General features: G+C 25.2%; 1 protein-coding gene across 5 annotated transcripts in view; it reads right to left on the bottom strand.

The window, feature by feature from the left end:
* LOC145843958 (calcium/calmodulin-dependent protein kinase type II subunit alpha-like) overlaps positions 1–20052 on the bottom strand; it is a 54207-nt gene that overhangs the window by 13580 nt on the left and 20575 nt on the right. For all 5 annotated transcript variants that reach the window (XM_082951248.1, XM_082951250.1, XM_082951251.1 and 2 more), the window contains 4 exons: positions 17324–17396; positions 4599–4701; positions 3648–3731; positions 892–986 (listed from right to left, as the gene is read on the bottom strand). In XM_082951248.1, the coding sequence (XP_082807374.1) occupies positions 892–986; positions 3648–3731; positions 4599–4701; positions 17324–17396 (355 nt within the window). The remainder of the gene's footprint in view (positions 1–891; positions 987–3647; positions 3732–4598; positions 4702–17323; positions 17397–20052) is intronic.

Raw genomic sequence — 20052 nt, 5'->3', positions numbered from 1 at the left:
TTTTATGACATATTTTAAATTAGTTTGACTTCAGCAGATGGTTGAAAAAATAAACGTTTAGTATAGAACTTATACATATAAGGAGGGAGATAAAAAATAATGTTAACAATACTAATTGAACCTCGTAATGTAAATAAAAATAATTTTATCAACTATTACATACTTTTTACGTATTTAAAATGCGCGACTTTTTGTTATATGAGAATAAGACAATCGCAACTTTGTTTTTTATAACAACATAAATGAACAACTACAATTGTTAGATTAAAAATTAAAAGTACAAAAAATATTAAAATGCATCATAGTTGAAGTTATAAATTCTTTCAAAAAGTTTTATAAAAGATAAGTGTTGTTCATTGCTGTAAATTAAATAAACTATGTATGAGTTCTAATAAATCATTGTTACAATTCTACTATGGATAGAAAATTTAAATATAATTTTATGTAAATACTACACTCCTTAGTTAGAGATATAATATCTAATTATTTATCTATAACACATTAAGTTTGTACAGTTGAAATTCATTGATAAATTTTAACTTAAGTAAATAATATAGGATTAGGCTTTTCAATTGAAATCTTTATAAAAGTAAATTATGTATTACACTGATATCACAACTGCATTTTTCTATACGTTTTATTTAAGCAAGTATAGAAGTTGATTCGATATAAAAAAAAATTATAAAGATGAGCCTAGAAAACCAAGCTATTTAAATTAAATATCAAGTAATTTAACTTTAGGGGAACAAAACGCTAATTATAAGTTCATACATTTATTAAGATTAAAATATAGTTATGATGAATTCAACCCAATTTTGACATAACAAACTACATTTAAATTTAATTAATTGAAATAAGCTGAATCATTTTAAATTCTAAAAAGCAACTAACTTCATAATTTCCAGCTTTAATTTGTTCATACAAGCGGTTTTGATCATCATCCCAGAATGGAGGGTAGCCGACCAATAAAATGTATAGAATGACACCTAAACAGTTTAGATTAAAACTAATGCAAGTGTCCACGTTAAAAGACTTAAATAATTTGAGAACAATAGCACTGCTCTAATTCGTTAGAGAAACATACTCATATGTTAGTGCAAACAATTTTTTATAAATGAATTACATAAGAAATAAGTAAATAAAAATGCTAAACTTACGAGTATGTAGTTTATTTTTTGTTAGTTACTTATTATACTATACTTAGATAATACTACATAACATAAAACCGGTTAATATAAAATAATACTTTTCATGTACAGACAACTTTAATAGCTTTATTAATACTAAGCTTTTATGATTCTAAGTGTTTAAAATATTTAGATTAAGTTAAAAGAAAGTATTGAAATATCAAATGTTAAAAAATAATTTGCATAAATTATAATTTGTACATGTTATGTACTCGTGTAAAAGTTGTCACTGAGTCAGAAGATCTTGAATTTGAAAGCTGAGCAAACTAAGCTGAGAATTACAATTGTATAAGCTTTATTTTTAAACTTGAAATTGTTTTAAAATTATAAATTTTGAACAAAAACTAATACATAGCTGTATCTGTTAAATAGTATTAGGTTTTTGTATAGCAATTTTGTTGGTACTTAGTTTACCACTACATCAAATATAAATTGACTAATAAATTCTTAAGTTTTTTTATTTACCAAAGTATTTTCTATGCACACTAAAGCGCAGTTTGAAACAAATATGTATTTCAACTTATTTTATTAAACACTATTTACATAAGTTAGATTTATATACGTTTAAATATCATTTAAACCTGTCCTAAATACCTAGTCTGCTTTGTATTATTACTAATTGTATATAAAAAGTAAAATTTACCTGTTATATTTTAAAACTATATTTAAGTTTGGTGTAACATAAAATTATAAATCTGACACCAATAACTAAACTCTCTCTAATATTTTTTAAAGTTCAATAATGTTTTTCTTTAAATTTATGTTTTAAAATTTATCAAAACATGATATTTAATGTATTTAAAAATAGTATAAACCTTAAGAAACTAATCAGGTAAATTTTTTCAAAGCAAGTTGATTATAAAGTATTTTGTTATGTTTCAAAGAAAACTTTTATTAACAAAAAATAAAGGTATAACATAATTACCAAATTTCGTAGCTGTAAAGCAAAACATAAGGGTCATCAACCAAAGTTTAATTCGTAACATTGGCTACATTTTGCTTAAAGAAAAATATTTCTCTCATATGGAAAGTTAGTAAAATGTACTTTCACCATTAAATATTTATACTTTGCCACATAAAAATCTATAACTTTACAACTCTTGGTTATGATTTATTATATAGTTTTCGTTGCTGCCTCTTTAAGCAAATATTTAAAGTATAAGAAGTAAAAACAGACATTTGTGTTTTCAATGTTATAGTTAATGTTTTCGCAATCAAACCTTTCAGCGTGAATGTTTTTTAATAAAAATATATAATATATAAACCATACACTAAAAAAGTTTAAAAGCATACATAATATCTTATTATTACATAATAAAATTTAAAATTTAGCTTAATATGTTTACAACTTTTCATGAGTAAAAAAATTGAGAAAAATTATTATTAATTATAAAGTAAATTTAAAGTAAACCTGAAGTTGTTATACTATCATATTTATTAATTTTTAAAATAAGTTATTATAAATAGAAATTATCCTCAAGTACTTGAAATTATAGGATTTAATACTTTTGTTTATAAAACAAAAACTGCAAACTATTATGGACTTATGTCATATTCAAAAGCACAATAGTTTCACAAGGATGATCAAACTGTTATTCTATTTGCACAAAATAAATAGTACTAGTTTTTTTATTTATCGTAAGCTATTAAAACTCAAAAACAAGTTATTGAAATTAAGAATGGACAGGACAATAACGTATATTAAATCAAAGATACAAACTTTGATTTCCTTACACGTATTTCATAACTTAAAGTAAGTGTTTTAGCAATTTAAGTACATGATATTCATAAACTGTAAAATATACTACATGAAATTTAAATTACTTGTTGAGTTACAAAATATATAATAACAAAGAAAAATTAAATATGTATAAAACACCAACGTAAAATATTAACAATTACGAGAGATTATTTTAAAAATTTGTTCTAGTATACCACAACTATAAATTTTAATGTTAATAAGCCTAAAACGTTTTTATTACTTAAATATTTGTTCTAACTGTACACAAAAAAGTTGCTTCACTGTGTTATAACTGCTCTATTTAATTAGGTAATAAATAGGAAAAAAATACTCAACTAAGCCGGAACTTATTTACACAGAAAAGTAAAAGTAGTAAATAGCGTTTGAATGAACAAACAACAAGTGCATTACTTTCACAAACTATAGTATCATAAACTTATTACCTATTTCTCAAAAATTACTTATTTCTGCATTAATCTAATGTAAATTAATAAAATGTTTTATTTAGTATTAAAACGAACAAAGTTGAACAAAAATATTGTTTTTACCAGTAATGTACAAATGCTAGAAATAAATGTAACTTATCACAAAAACTATTAAGATATTTTACTGACAATGTACAAAAAAACTTTAAAAAAATCCAACTAAAGCCAGCCTTATTACAATCTAAAATCTTATTTAATAGTTAAAGTATTTTCTTTTTTCAAACTTGAACAAACCTGTTGCCCATAAATCTACAGCTTTTCCATACGGTTCTTTTCTTAGTAATTCAGGTGCTAAATATCCAGGCGTTCCAGCGAAACCTTTATATTTGTTATTACTTTTAAGTATGGAGTTTGAAGGCAAAAATACTTTTAACTTATTTTTATTATTTAAAAAAATGTGAAATGCTAAACTAAGTTTATATTATATATAGATTTTAAATAGATTATTTTAATTAAAGACAACTAAACTATGAAACTTAGTCCTCTTAGTTATAAATTCAGTCAATGACTTGTGAATATTTTCAAGGATAAAATAGCCAAACTAAATAAATATAAGATTTAAGAAAACCATTTTTATAAACTTTATTTAAGTTATACAAATTGTAGTTTTGAAAGTTTAATTTTTTTTCGGAAAAACTATTATAAAACTTATTATGTTGAAAAGTATACCACAGATGTTCTTGTGCTAAAACTTTATTTCAAGTTGAAATAAAGTTTTAGCACAAGAACATCTGTGGTATACATTCCGATAAGCTTAGCTTATCAGGATCTCCAGGATTTAACGCCTTATAACGTTACATCTTATGTTGAAAAGTATGTTTAAAGTTAAATTTATAGTTATATAAACAACATTGAAAAAAAAGTTAAAATATTTTAGTTGTCTTGATATTTACTAATTTTCAAAATCTTTTAGCTCCTTTTATTACAACTTTTTTATTTATTAATGAGAAAATTATTAACTTCAAAATTATATTAAAATAACTTTTTTATTCAGTTTCTTTTTAAAGACTTTCATAAGAGTGATTATTACAAAATTGCATACTAAACAAGATTAAAAACAAAATTTACACATTGTATATAACTCGATAATAAAAACTCTAAAATAAATAAAGCAATTAAAAGTATTTTAATAATAGATATATTTTGTTTTGTTAGACATGTTTAAGAAACTTATAAGGAACTTACCAAACCATTTTGGATCATCGTTTGTTACTTCAACAGCCAATCCGAAATCCGCCAACTTTACTACCGCTCCCTTTTCTTTACTAGCAAGCAACAAATTTTCCGGCTGTAAAAATTAAGCGTTGTTTAGTTACAGTCTAATTTAGCACATTGAAAATTGTTATAAGATAACACATGAAGTAAGTTTCTAGTATAAGTTATTATCAAAACAGTTGTTTACTTTTAGTTACTTTTAAGTGTATGACATTTAACATGAATTTAGAATATATACTATATCTAGTTTTGTAAAAAAAGTTTATCATTTTATTTATAATTATAAAAAAATGTAATAAAAACCGAAACTTATTGGTTAAAACAAGTATTCTTTAAACTTTTCGTAAACAAGTTGTTGTAAAAATGAATCAGTTTGTTTTAAAGAAAGGAGTAATTTTTTATCAAATTTATATAAAGAGGACATTAACTTTTCAAAGTTTCTTTGTTCGAAATTTTCCAGTTAAAACTTGGCTAATATTACAAAGATTTTAAGCATCTAGATTGTTTGTGAACAATTTTATAGTAGTATCCTTATCATTTATATTAATCTCAAATAGATTTTAATTACGTGTTACTTGTTGTTTAAGTTTACTATAGTTTATTGTAATTTGCAGTTGTAAAAGTTTGTGTAATAAAAACATGTCTGAATATATTAAATGTTTATTTAATAATACCAGCTTCTAGCTAGCGAGTGAACGCAAAATTAATTTAGACAGCAATATTCACTTTTTAACCCTTAACCACGACCCCATAAATTAGATGATAACTTTTTGTTTATGGTCTAGTTAGTTTTATAACGTTTTCATTATAAATTTAGTGTTCGGGGCAAAGTTTGTTGTTATTTACGTGAGTTATTGTTTAATTGGTCTAAAATTTATGTATAACTCTACTTATAAAACTTTAGTATAAAAATTGAATATTGTTTGTTAGCTTAAATACCTTTTAAATATGTAGCACTCAAACAGTTATATAAATTAGGACTTAATTATAGCTGATAATTTGAAATTAATGGAGAATATAAAAAGCGCACACGGTCTCTGTACATCTGGAAAAGAATTAAAGGTATAAAATTGCATATAAATCTTTTATCATAAAAAATTGAAGTATTTTACCTATCTATCAAAAATTTCACTCAACAATAGAATAAAAGATAAAAAAGCAATTATTTCTTCAAATTTTAAATGGCTTTGAAACAATCGTTTGAACTATCGTTTCTGTTCAATAAACATAAATAGATTAACGTAATTTCATAAAAACTTAATACTTTTTCATGGATGAAACATATAAAACATTAAAAAGATTATTTAAAGTTGAAATATTTTATTTAACGTTATTAAATTTAGCGAATCGTTTGTTTTTTTAATCACAAAAAACACGTTTGTTTAAAATTTATTTGATGCTTAGTTTCTTATTTAAAGTATAAAGTTAGCAATTCGTATAATATATAAATATAAACCAAGTTTTACAGTTTTGAAAATAATATACAGTTTTGTAAGAATTCAACTGCAGTCTAACCAAACATACAATTAAAATACTATTACATCATCAGAGCTATTTAGAGATAACTATTTATAAGCTTGCTAATAACGAAATAAAAAATCTATAATTAGACGTGCGTGAATAAGTTTTATGTGCGCAATTCGTACTTTTTAACAACATATGTACTTGTTTATAAACTTGACTGATCTCTGGAATAAAAAGTAAAATAAGACTGCAAAATTCTATTTAAAGCATAAAAATTTTTGATAATGCTAGATTTTTAGTAGCATCAAACTAAATGAAAGTAAAATGATAAAAAAATAAGTTTTTGAAATTATTCGGATTGAATTTATAAAAAACTTTGATACTGTTTAAAAATATTTTGATAAAACAACTAAAAAAAAAAGACAAAATATTAAAAAAAAACAAAACATTTTAAGAATAACAAAAGAGGTTTAGAAATTCATTTAGTAATTATAAAATATATACTTTTACTTTTTACTGAAACAAAGAACAAAAGTACATTTTATTTTACGATTAGTTTTATAAGTACGTTAATATTTTAGTCTTAACTCATCTAAAAATGATTAAATAACTAAAAAAAAAATAAAAATGTAAATATGCCGTTCATAGGTAGTTTAGTATCAAACTAAACTATATAAGGAGGAAATGGTAAACATTTAAATCAAATTAAATAAAAAATACGAAACTTTTTATGTTAGATCAAAAGGATATTTTAAACTTACTTTATGAAAACACAATTATAATTTTCAATAAACAAATTTAAAATCTTGTACTCAGATAAACCCCTTTTTACAAAGTAAAAACCATTACTTTGTTTGTTTACAAGAAAAGTAATGTTTTGTGTACAAACAAACGAAAACTTTAAAAAGTTAAATATAAATTACGAAACTTTTTATGTTGGATCAAAAAGGCTATTTAAACTTACTTTATGAAAACACAATTCTAATTTACAATAAACAAAGTTCAAACCTTGTACTCAGATAAACCACTTTTTACAAAGTAAAAACCATTATTTTTTTTGCTTACAAGAAAAGTAATGTTTTGTGTATAAACAAACGAAAACTTAAAAAAGGTTTTTATCATTTAATATACAACCATAACTTTTATCAAAAAAAGCCAACAAGTTAATAATGCTGCAACTAATTAGCCTTGACATATTTGAGATCTTAAATTTTATCATGAAGGGCAAAAAATATTAAAAACTAATTGCAAACTTTTCTGTATAACTACAGACTTATATTAGCCTAAACCGCTAGATTTAGTTTTATCACTTGCTTTTACAAAACTTCGCAATCATTAAAGTTTTACAAAATTTAAAATCAGACAACAATTATCAAACGACACTATAGGTAAAAAAATTTTAATAGAATATCTAATATAATCTTAATAATTACAGGGAAAACTGTAGAAATAATTTACAATACTTTTAACAATCTCTGTAATTTTCATCCAACTATAAAGATTATTTTGATCTCAGTTACTGTAAAGACCTACCTCTACTAAAAATTGTGTTTAATAGTAACTTTATTCTTTAGTATGTTAGAATACTATTTTTAAGTAAATAGTTTTGCTTCCAAAAAACTAATCTTAAACTTTTATCTTTTTTTAAACTAAACTACTATTTTGTACGTATACATTATAATAGTTTTTCTAGATAGAAATTTCCAATTCTATTTCAAAAAACTAACTCGTCTATTTGTGAAATCTTAAAGTAAGTGTATATCGTTTTAATAAGTATTACACTGTCAATATTTCTTAACTATTGTTCAAAACTGACTAGCTAACTTGGAAAAAAACAACGAAGTAGATAGAACAGTGAACACACAGATATAGTTATGAGTGAAATAATATGGCTTGGCTCTTTATTGTTCTAAAAAAACCTTGTTACAAAATAACAAACACGATATTCATTCAGCATATGTAATTTAGAATCTACTTATTGTAAATTTCTTAAGAAACAAAATTTTAATATAAAACACAACAACACTATACTCCTTATTTCTATAAAAAAATATATAATATTTGTATTACTATCTTACGTTAGTTATAAGTGTAAACACAAATATTATAGTTCATAGATAACTTAGATATAAAACTTCTTGATTTAAAAAATTGCTTAACATGCAATTAGTTGTAAATTTTACTAACTTCGATAAAATTTTAATAGCCCAGTAACTTAACAAATAAAGTAATTGTAAATTATTCAAAAGAAAGCTAATTAAAGTCATCAGACATTTTTCACTATTTAAAAAATTCAGATTAACTTTCGAGCTAAAAGGATCAAAGTTGGTGAATTCAATAAAATCCTTATGGAAGGTGCAAACCAAAAACGTGAAAAAAAACTTATCGTTAGCTTTATTTTAAACTAATGTTTTTAAAGTTTTTACTATTAGTCTAACATTTGAGTGATCGTACCAAAAAAAAAAAGATTAAAAAAAAAATCATATTTTAATCTATTTATTTACTTTTTTTATTATTTTAAAACTAGAAATATATTATTTAATGCCAATTCTATATAAGTTCTAAAACTTTAAGTAAATTGAATCTCTAGTCAAAACACAACAAGTACATTTAAAAATCTTTATATTGATGCTCTACTATTTCGGAAAACAAAACTTTCTCTTTACTTTTTAATCTCATTTTCTATAACTACTTGTTTGCAAGAAAAACTTTCTAAACAGTTTTAACATTTACTTTGGTTTTGTTTCTCCTAATTATTTATTTAGTTTTAGACTAAAACCCTACTTTCTCTTTTTTAACTTGTTTTGATTGCATTTGGTCATATAACCTATCAAAAATAAGGCAGTAAGAATAAACACTGTACATAAAGTAAACGTAACAGATTTGACACATTTAAAAATAAAAAGGGACTACGGGATGTTTTGAAGGGCAAATAAATAGTTAAAATAAATTAAGACTGCATGTCTATTGGTTTACTTTTTAAACAAAGTCTCTCTGAACTAAAATATTTTATTACAAACTTGTTTTAAGTACCTTAATGAAGAAATTTATTTTTTTAATAAATAACAAAAAAAAATTCTCTATACAATCTATTGAAACTCATTCAAGATTAAACCATCTAAATACCAGTGTCTACAACAAATTCAAAATATCTAAGACAGTTGCATATTTTTACAAGTTCTCAAAAACTACTGTTAAATGTTGGACACAAAATAAGTTTAAAGCTTTGTGTTAATTAACATAAAACTTTCAAAAATTTATTTTACAAACTAAGTTTCGGTCAAAGACCTCTTCAGTGCTTAAATAAATCTAAAAAAAGATATGTGACAGTCTTTGACCGAAACTTAGTTTGTAAAATAAATTTTTGAAAGAATAAATATATTACTTCTCCTCCAGCAGTTGAGATCTCTCTATTTGTTTTCTTAAAACCAAAACATATTATATAAAACTTTCAAGTATAAATTAAAACTGTGAAAACCAATAAATACAGTAAAAAATAAAGTATACAACGTATCAACTTCAGAAAATTATTCAGTTACTAAACAAAAGCAAAAAGTTATAACCAATATAAAATCTATAACTTTGACTACTAAAATATACTATATACATATGCATTTATAAACAACAACGCATCTTTTAACTAAAATATTAGTTTTCTGTTTTGTCTTTTTAGGTATTGTCTTATATTTAAATCAGTACATGAACTTTTTGCTATGTTTTTGTAAGTTTAATTTGTCCAACATAATTGTCCCCACATTTAGCGCATATTACTGCATAAATACTGAGGTTTTTATAGTTTAGGTTTAAGTTAATTTTTTCTGTCTCCTTTAATTGTTTTAAAATCTTCTTCATACACCATATTAAGAGCATAAGGGGAGGGAGCGGAGGGTAAAACACTTTTTATTAAATCTAGTCGTATTTTTACATAATTAAATAAGCTACTCGTTACTTTTTACCGCTTGTTAAAATTCAAAGTAGCTTTTGAGATATAAGCGGTCAAAGTTAGAGCGTTCAACAGGTTCTTAATGGGAAGCAGAAACTAAAATGGCAAAAATAGTCTTTTTCACTAAAAATTTATCTCCTCCTTCAGTTTTTGAGCAATTGTTTTAAAAATTTTTGAGAGTAATCTTTAATAATTTCTTAACAACTTGTAGGAAACAGATTTTTAAATTTTTGGTCATAAGTTCAAAAATCCGCTTACTACAAGTTGTTTATTATATTAAAAAAGTACATTTGCTGAAAACTTGAATAAAATTAATTTAAAAATGAAGGAGGAGATAGATTTTTTGTAAACTTTTTAAATTTCCGTAAAATTGGCCTTGAATTTTTTTATTCCATACGGTTGCATTGGAATTTTTTTCAAAACTTGATATATCTCAAAAGTAAATTGAAACTTTTTTGTTTTATAAAAAGTATCGAATACTATATACTCTAAGCTTTGAAATAAGAGCCAATATTAGTTTTTTTAACATAAAAAAAAAGTTGGAGCCCCCTACGCCCTTAATATGACTAAAGTTATTACTACACAAAGCATTTCCCATTAAGATTTTTTTTGGTTTTGCAACTATCCTGTATATACATACAGTTAAATATATGTTTAAACCGGTTTAACAAAGGAATCAATTCAAGTTGAAGATGTTTATGTTGAAAAATATTTATTACATACTCAGACAGTTACTAAGTTACACCACTGAACGGATTATCAAACTGCAATTCTGTAAAAACAAAAAATTAAAATATATATTTAAGCTATAGAAAAACATGTTGTATAAATTTTAATCGCTAAATAATGCTTAATTAGGTTATTAACCAAGCCTAAAAATAAATAAAGTTGAGTTGGATTTATTAAAGTTATATAACAAAAGTAAAATATATTATATGTTGTTTACTGACTAAATTATTATGGTAAAGCTTAGAATTGTATTACTATTAGTGCAGAATAAAATGGGTTTAAATGAAAAACATTTACTTCAAAATCTATGGTAAGATATTAAAAATAAACATATGACTTTAGTTAAATTAATGATAAGAAAATTTAATATACTAGTTGTTTTAAATTAAGAAATTTTTTAAGGAAACGTTGCGTAATAAAAATAACCTGCTTTCTTTGAAAACTGTAACAGCTAATATACATCTTTATTATTGTTATTACTTCTATCTTTAAATTATTGCTTTAAACCTTAAAAATATGAGACTATAAATTTAAATTTATTGTTAGATTTAATACATTGTCTTTTAGCTTATTCACACTTTTATTGTAGTCTTCATTATGTTAATTTAACGTTCTTACTGCTCCTACTGATGGCTTTTTAAATCTTTATTCAGGGTTGCCAAATGTTTTTGGCAAATTTTCTCCAGGTTTTCAAAATTTCTTCCAGGTTTTTAAAAGTACACATTTTTGGGTCTATTTTTAGTTTAAAGTTAAGTTTAAGGTAAGAAACTGTGTTAAAAAGTATAAAAACATTGAAAAGATACTATAAAGCTACTTTAAATGCGTTTTTCAATAAAAAAAATTTGATGATGACAATTTTTTTTTATCTCTATGATAGATTTTTTGAGTCAAATCGAAAATTTATTACTTAACATGTTAAAATTGTTCAAAATTTCAGATTTTCCCATTTTTTTTAGTAATTTTGGTTTAAAATTCCAGATTTTTTCAGGTTTCATGGTTTTTTTGGCAACCCTGTTCATTTGATGAAAACATTTGAAAAAGTTGAATTTATAGCGGTTTGTTACGTAGAATTCATTGTCTAAAAGAAGCTTTTATCATTTACTTTAGTAAGAACATGTTAGCTGTCTAAAATTGGTAGCTTTCTTTGACCAAACATTTATGCTTGCAACTTAAATTATAAAAAAACACTATTGAGTATTTATATTAAAATCAAAATAAAATTAGCAACTACTCCATTCACTGATTTATACTGAAAATAAAAAAAAACTATAACCAAAAATATAAAATAATCATTTCAGTTAGAGGGCCTTGTTGTAAAATATTCTTTTAGTCTAAATTTTAAATTAATTTATGTATGAAGTAACAAAATAAACATTTTATAAGTTGATAGATCGTATAATTTATAATTTTTACTCTACCTGTATACTTATTGTACTATTGCTTTTTATTGCCAATATTATATTTGAAAATGTTTAATAAACAAATGGAAAGTTCTATGTACTTAATTTTGTCTTTATTCCCATACTTGACAGTAGTGAGATCCTTGGGGGGGGGGGGTGATCTCCAGGATTGGTTGTCATATTATTGCTAATCTTAAAACCGCGGTAAAAGATTTCTGCTAGGTAGCTTAGCTAAATCTAGGTTAAAAGGGGCCTTATAACTAGGGTCCATATTCTATATTTAAATTTGAATGTATTGTAAACACTTGAATATAATCAAAACAAGCCAAAAATACTAAATATCCAATTTATTCATTAAAGCAGCTATAAAAATCAGTACAAACTAATAAAAACCCTATGAAAATTGATAATTAATCAAATATAAAAAGTAGCAATACAATTTAACTTTAATTGATATAAACCCTAATCAATTTACAATTTAGCAATTAAAAATGTTATTTTAGTCCAAACTCCAAACTGTGTAACCAAAACAGAGTTGAAGGTCAGCAATCAATACAGATTGAATTCCAAAACCAATTACTCAATACCAATTTCAAACTACTTGAGAAATTAACAGTAAAATTCAACACCAATGGTTGAAAGTCAGTAATCAATACAGATTGGATTCCAAAACAAACTGCTAAAAACCAATTTCAAAACTGGTTGACAAAATAACAGTAAGATTCAACATCACTGGTTGAAAGTCAGTAATCAATACAGACTGGATTCCAAAACAAACTGCTCGAAACCAATCTCAAAACTGGTTGACAAAATAACAGTAAGATTCAACACCACTGGTTGAAATTCAGTAATCAATAAACAATTATATCAACAAACAACCCATTTTATTCTCAGTTTACAATGATTTGCATTTAATGATGCATGTTGTTTGTTGATTGCTCTTTCAGTTTTATGTTGATATTTATGAAACTGCCCTTTTAACAAGGATTCAATGAATTACAGTAATTTTAAGCTAATTAAGAATTTTTTTTTTAGTTTATGACTTAAACACCATGGCTCAAATTTAATCTCTAAAAAATATATAAACGATTCAATGATTTTAAGTTTATTTTAAAATCAGAGTTTCGCAGTGGTATTACAACCAGTGCTTTTCAATCAAAATAAACTTACAAAATCACTACATATTAAATAAATATATCATTCTTGGTTGAGTTTATTCACAAACTAATTACAAGAATGATAAAGTCTAAAATACAAAACATAATTAAGACTAGGTAAATACTTCTACATCTCCCCCCAGATTTTATTTACAAAGGAGATAAAACGATAAATTTAGCTAGCGAAACAAAATTATTTTAAAACAATTTGTTACAACTTAAACACATTTTTCAGGTCTAAAATTCAACGAAATTAAACTCAAAGAGACAAAAAATTACGATTAACTTATTTCACTATTAAATGATTCGTTAAAAACTACAACTTAAACAGACAAACTGTAACAAAAAAAATTGAGACTTAATCTTTACTTTTCTTCACTCAGTTGCTAAATACAAGCATTCAAAAACTTAATTGCTTCACCGATTTGAACTTTTCGGCTTTGAAGAACGAAACCACACGTCATTCATCTAACTACCTTGAAACTTCACTAAATTTGCTGATAAACATCTTTATCATATTTTCGACTTCAAACAAAGTAGAAGGTGCATTACTGATAGCATTAAACACTGACGAAATACTGCTACACTTATTTTCCAAATACTCGAAACCAACCAACAGTTCGAATTTTTGAAAGTCAATCTCTGCGTCCTCATCCAAGATCATTTGAACAAATGGCTGTTAGACAAGTCTGCTGCAAAGTCAACTACAAACTTTATGACGTTACCATTGGACTGAAACTCATTCATTAAACCATAAAACATTAATTAACAGTGAACATTCCAACTTGATAATAAATGAATATCAGCAACATCGGTGTCACGAAGCTTCTGAAAAGCATTATAAAGTCTTACACGGAAAGGCTGCAAATAATCCGATAATTACACACACTCATTTCGGACACATTGTTGTTCGCAAGTAAACTTTGGCGGTCTGTTTGCTTTTATGCAGAAAATATAAGTCAAGAAAAAATAGCTCAAAGCAAATCCGAGCCATTCCAGTTCAACATCAATTTTGAAGAAAGTTATTAGTACAGAGGGAAATTACACAATGCTTATTCAAAAAGAATATTCCTTTATAAAAACACAGAACATTAAAACTTTTCTTGACATCTTTTTTCTCAACTTTACCAGAAAAGACACCGTTTTACAGTGGTATGTTTGCTTTTCTCAGATAAGGGATACTACTTAGATATTTGCAAACAAAATTTGCAAACAAAATCTTCTTAGAAACTTACGATTTTGAACAGTTAAGCGACCTGATTTATCAACCTTGACAACACATTGATATCAGTCCTTCACTCCACTTTTCCCCCACTTGCTAGGAAAGTTACCTGTTTGATTTAGTATCACGACATGATCACCGCAATTCAGTGGTGGCAACGATTTTGTGTTCTCGCTTATATTTTCCAGAGACTTAAAAAAACGAATACTGAGAGATTCTTCCTTTTTATTCCAAACGTCACGCCACATTATTGAGATTTGCGGGTTATTGTAAGTCAAAACGCTCTTTCTGACGTAAGGTAATGACTTCTTATCATTTGGAGGTAGGTGAGGATTGCTTTAAGATTTGTGCGGTTTTTGTCGCCATCCAGTGTGTAGAAATATATTTTTCTGTCCCTGTACCTCCTTTTTCTTCTTTACGTTTTTACGCTCGAACATATTTTTCCTACGACCTCGGATGCAAAAGCTATCAGAATTTTGTGTAGACAATCCACCAACCAGAAGTGCATTTGACTCATCAGCTTTATTTTGGTGACTTTGATAAACTTTTTTACGGGACTTTATCCAGCATTGTTTACGGGCAGAACACTCAATATACCTCATATTTTTACTGCTCCAAACAAATTTATCAGTTGATTTATTACATATGCTACAAGTTATTTTACCATTTGGTTTTTGTGTGGTTTTTTTTGAGTATTTGTATGAAAAAACTGAGGCTGTAACAGCGGGTTTTGACATTGCATCACGTGCCATCTCTTTTCCTTCAATAAAACCGATTGTCTCATTGACATTTTTCTCATCTAGATTTTCCCATCCTAGCACCTCTTTAAGGATATACTCATCGGCTAAACCTGTTACCATGACATCTTTTAGGATCATGTCTGTAAAATCTATCATTTGATTACAGCCATCCTTGGGCATTTACATGTGTACGAGCATGTACTGGCTTTTCCCTTTAAAAGTGCAGCAAATGATCTAGTGTTTTCAGTCAAATCCTGTCTTGCACTAAGAAAGTCTGATCGTCGAACAACAACTGAAACAAGAATAACTTCAAGCTGCTTGATCATCCTTAAAAGCTCTTGCTCACTTAAATTTACTACATCTTCATGTCCCTTCAGAATAGCACCGCCTAGATCTTCCTCACAGCACTGGTACTGTTGACTATGTTTTTCTACCTCTGTAATCTCCATGCTATCTTTAAAAATAGTCCACTTTTGTACAAATATATTCCAACCCTCTTCATTGCAGTCTGTCCCTATTCGAGGACGGTCCATCTTTGGAGGCTTTGGTTTTGAAGAATTTGCATTAATGTGAACATTGTTGTGAATGATAAGCAAAGAGGTAACTACAGAAGCATCGACGTCTGGTGTTTCATATGTGCAACTCTCAAGAGGGAATTTAATCACAGGCATTGTTGATTGAATTTAGCTAGACTTTATCATAAATAAATATATCTTTCTTGGTTGAGTTTATTCACAAACTAATTACAAGAATGATAAAGTCTGTAATACAAAACATAATTAAAACTAGGTAAATACTTATACACATATGGCTATATTTATATTGAAAATTAAAAAAACTAATTGGGTGTGTTAACTGTTTTTAAGTAAAGTTAATTAGTTTGCTTTTGGTTAATTAGGTATAAGTGAAAAAAATTAGTAGATTACGTAACCTTCATGATAAAAACTTGGTGTATGAAAACTTAAGTGGAAAAGACATTATAAAACAACAAAACTATATTTTTCGAATAAATACATAAAAATAAGTACAAAAGACATAACAAATTATATATAGAAACTTTCCTTAATTTTTTTCTAGTTTTTAAGTAAGTATTTTGCTTGATGTCTACAGGTGTTCATGAGTTCTTTTTTCTGCTGATACAGTTAGCTTTCTCCTCTAAAATTGTTAGGCCTCTGCTATACGTAGTTTGCATGTGTCTTTTCCTTGTCTGGTTTTTCGGATTTGTTTGATTATTTTCTTAACTAAAGGATCTCATATTCTTGGTTTTTTCTTTTAATTTGTGGATTTCTTTAGGTAGTTCGGTTGCGTTCTTATATTTTGATGGTTCTTTTGATCTAGACCAATCTTAAATGTTGTTTTATGCACCGCAATTCTTGTTTTATTTCGTTTTCTTTTAGTCCTATATATGTTTTGTTTTCGTTGTTAGACTCTATTTTAGCTTCATATACGATATTTTCTTTTCTACATTCATTATATTTCAAGAGACATTCGTGTTTTTTTTTCTTCAGTTGCACTTTTTCGAACTATTTTTACCTTTATTGGCTTGGAGGATCTTAGCTTTATGACATTTGATTATGTTTTCAATGTAAATCATGAAGGAGTAGCTGATCTTTACATAATTTTTGTTGATGAAATTCTTCATTTTACTCTTTCCACCAAAATGACACGCCCAATTAGGTTTGTAATTTTTAATATAGTTATGTAGTGATTTTGCAAGTTTATATTGACTGAAGAGCACTGGTAATAATGCCACTGCAAAACTCTAGTTTTGAAATAAACTTAGAATCACTGAAGCGTTTATCTAAAGCTCTTTAAATATTTTTAATTGAGCAGAGTTATATTGACTTATCTTAAAGTGTTTGTATAGTAATAAAGATATACAAAAACAAATTATTTTGAAGTGTTTTTTCTGACTTTGCCTATTTAAGTTAAATCTTGGTAACTTTAGTAGGACTTTAAAATATTATAAACATTAACTTAAAAGAATTTACGACTATAAGTACACAAGTCTAATGAAATTAACTAATACATAAAACGAACCTTGAGATCTCTGTGAATGATTCCGATTTGATGACAATGTTTAAGTGCGTCCAAAACTTGTCTTATGCAGTGGCTGTTAATTTTTTTTTTAGTATTTACATGCAGTATAAGTAAAAAAACTTACTGATATTCAAATAAAAAAAATAAAATTAATTGCTAATATAGGGGTCGTCAAACTGCGTCCCGCGGGTCAAATGCAGCCCTCAAAGCCAAAATGTGCGACATGCGAGGTAATTTTTAGCTCAATGTGAAAAATTACAATTAAGCTCTTAGTTTAATGATTACTATAAATTTTTGCTCTAAATTTTATTTACTTTGATTACTTTTTTAGTAATTTTATTGCTTGTTTCATTAATTTTTTGGTTTAAAACTGTGTTTTTATATAATTTATATCATAAACTTATAACGTACTTGGTAGCTTTTATTTTGAAGTTTAATGTTTAAAAATATGAGGACCTAAAAAACAACTCATCTTATATAATATTTTTAAATGTGTTAAAAACTTTCCTTTACTATAAAAAAAAACAACATTCAGCTAAACTTAAAGAAATATTATACTCAGCAATTTAAATGTACATTAATTAAGGATCAAACAGCACGCTTTTTAAAGCTTTGGTTCTATTAAAAAAAAAAACAATTACAGAACTTGTATTATTGCTTTAAATTGTAATCTTAACATTATTGTATAGAATTAAGTTTTATAACAAGCACGAATACTAATTTTCTGATGAAATCTAGTTCAATTTTTCATCTTTAAACAAACATCATGAAAAACATTGAAAACAATTAATATAAAAAACTGAATAAAATGTTATTACTCAATTTTAACGCGTATAGCTTTTTGATAATAAACATACAAATACCAGCTTTAGTATAAGAAACTTTATAATTAAAAACATGTTTTCCCAAGTGACATTAGAAAGTTATAATCAATACACTTCCATATTTTCTTGTACTTAATAATTAGCAAATAAATTCAAAAGCCTGTTACAATATATCTTATAACCTTTTTAACAAAAAAAAAAGACAGTACTTAATACTTTATTAATTAAAAGTAGCCGAATATAACGAAGCTCAAAATACTTATATAATAATTGTTTTTTTTATAACTTCTACATATGTATATCAATTATTTTTTTTGAAACTGTTTTAATGTATTTTGAAACTAAGCACTTTTAACAGATAAGAAATTTAAGAAAATAAAAACATTTTAAAAACTAAACGCATTGTGATAATGTGAGTAGACACAGACCTATGTGTCAATCACGTATACATCATCGATATACATAGAAAAGTTTAACACTTAGTACATTATTGTACTTAAAACGCGTGTTATTTATTATAACTTCTATTGACTAAATTTAAATTAAAGTTATATAAAAATACAAGCAAAAAATTGGAGATTAATAAATGATAACTTTTTTTTAATTACTTCGGATTGGTACTTTTATTGGAGAAAAAGTTAAAAAGTCACTACATGATCACGTACAAGCTAAATTGATGTAATAAAACTTACTAAGCTTAAAAAACATAAGTTAAACACAGCTATTTAAACATAACAAAAAAGAACGAGTTTTTAATAAATTTACTATACAAATCACCATATACCATTTATACAAAATTAAACTCAAACTTTTTAAAAGATATGTAGTGATTTATTTTAAAAACTAAAAGTGGTTTTAATTCTATTTTTGATAAAATGTTACATACAATGTATAGTTTAATTGATAAAGTTATATACAGACGGTAATTAGAAACTATATTTTTAAGTAAAGACAGTATTTAAAAGTAAAAATTAAAAAAAAATCCGTATATATTAAGATATTTCAACATAATTTTATAATAACATATTTTATATCAAAAACGATTAATAATTTTTAGCATTTTTACAAAAAAAAATTCAAATTTAACAAGCCAGTCACATTTATATTAGCTTGTCATAAACTTTACAAGAGACTTATTTGAAGAATAAGCGTTATGGTTAAGTGTGTTAACTTTTAAATGCAGCTAGAAAATGCTTTTAGTTACCGTGTTTTCATAGAAAATTTAAATTCTACAAATCCAAACTTTATGTAAATTTATCATATACTTATAAGCCGACTTTAATAAGTGTACAAGCTTTTTTGAAATGCTAAGTATGATAATTTAGTACATGTGAGATTAAGTTTTCTAAGTTTGTAAAATAAAATTAACCAAGTCTTAAAAGGTAATCTTAAATTTTATACTAAATAATAATTATTATACTTTTAAACCAGATGGTTTCACTTTTTGTTTAATTATTTGACACTATCATATACTTTATATAACTTATTACTATAAATTTTGAAGGTAAATTAAATAGTTTTATAAAACTTAAAATATTTTCATTGTTAAAAAAAGTAAACTTTGAATCATTCCGGCCAAATGATTACAATAGCATCTTTATGTTGCTAAACTTTTATAGTTTTCCAACGTTTTTTGAAATAAGAACTCAATTTTTCAGCAATTGTTCCTGGCAATATTTAGTAAAATCTGTCTAAAGAATTTTTAAATTTCTAATCAAAATTGTTTTTTATTTAAAGAAAACAAGATGTTTTTTTTTGATCTTTTTTTTCTTTTTATTTTGTAATTTCTCACAAAAGATTTTTCTAAATATTGCAAGGAACATTTCCTGAAAACTTAAGATATATATTTCAAAAAACGTAGGAGGAGATATACTTTTAGTGATTTTCATTTATTCACCGTTTTAC

This window comes from Thalia democratica, chromosome 9 (assembly GCF_965202585.1).
Source record: "Thalia democratica chromosome 9, ktThaDemo2.hap1.1, whole genome shotgun sequence".
Classification (NCBI taxonomy): Eukaryota; Metazoa; Chordata; class Thaliacea; order Salpida; family Salpidae; genus Thalia; species Thalia democratica.
The sequence above is the reverse complement of the archived record's forward strand: the minus strand, read 5'-3'. Positions and strand labels throughout refer to the sequence as shown.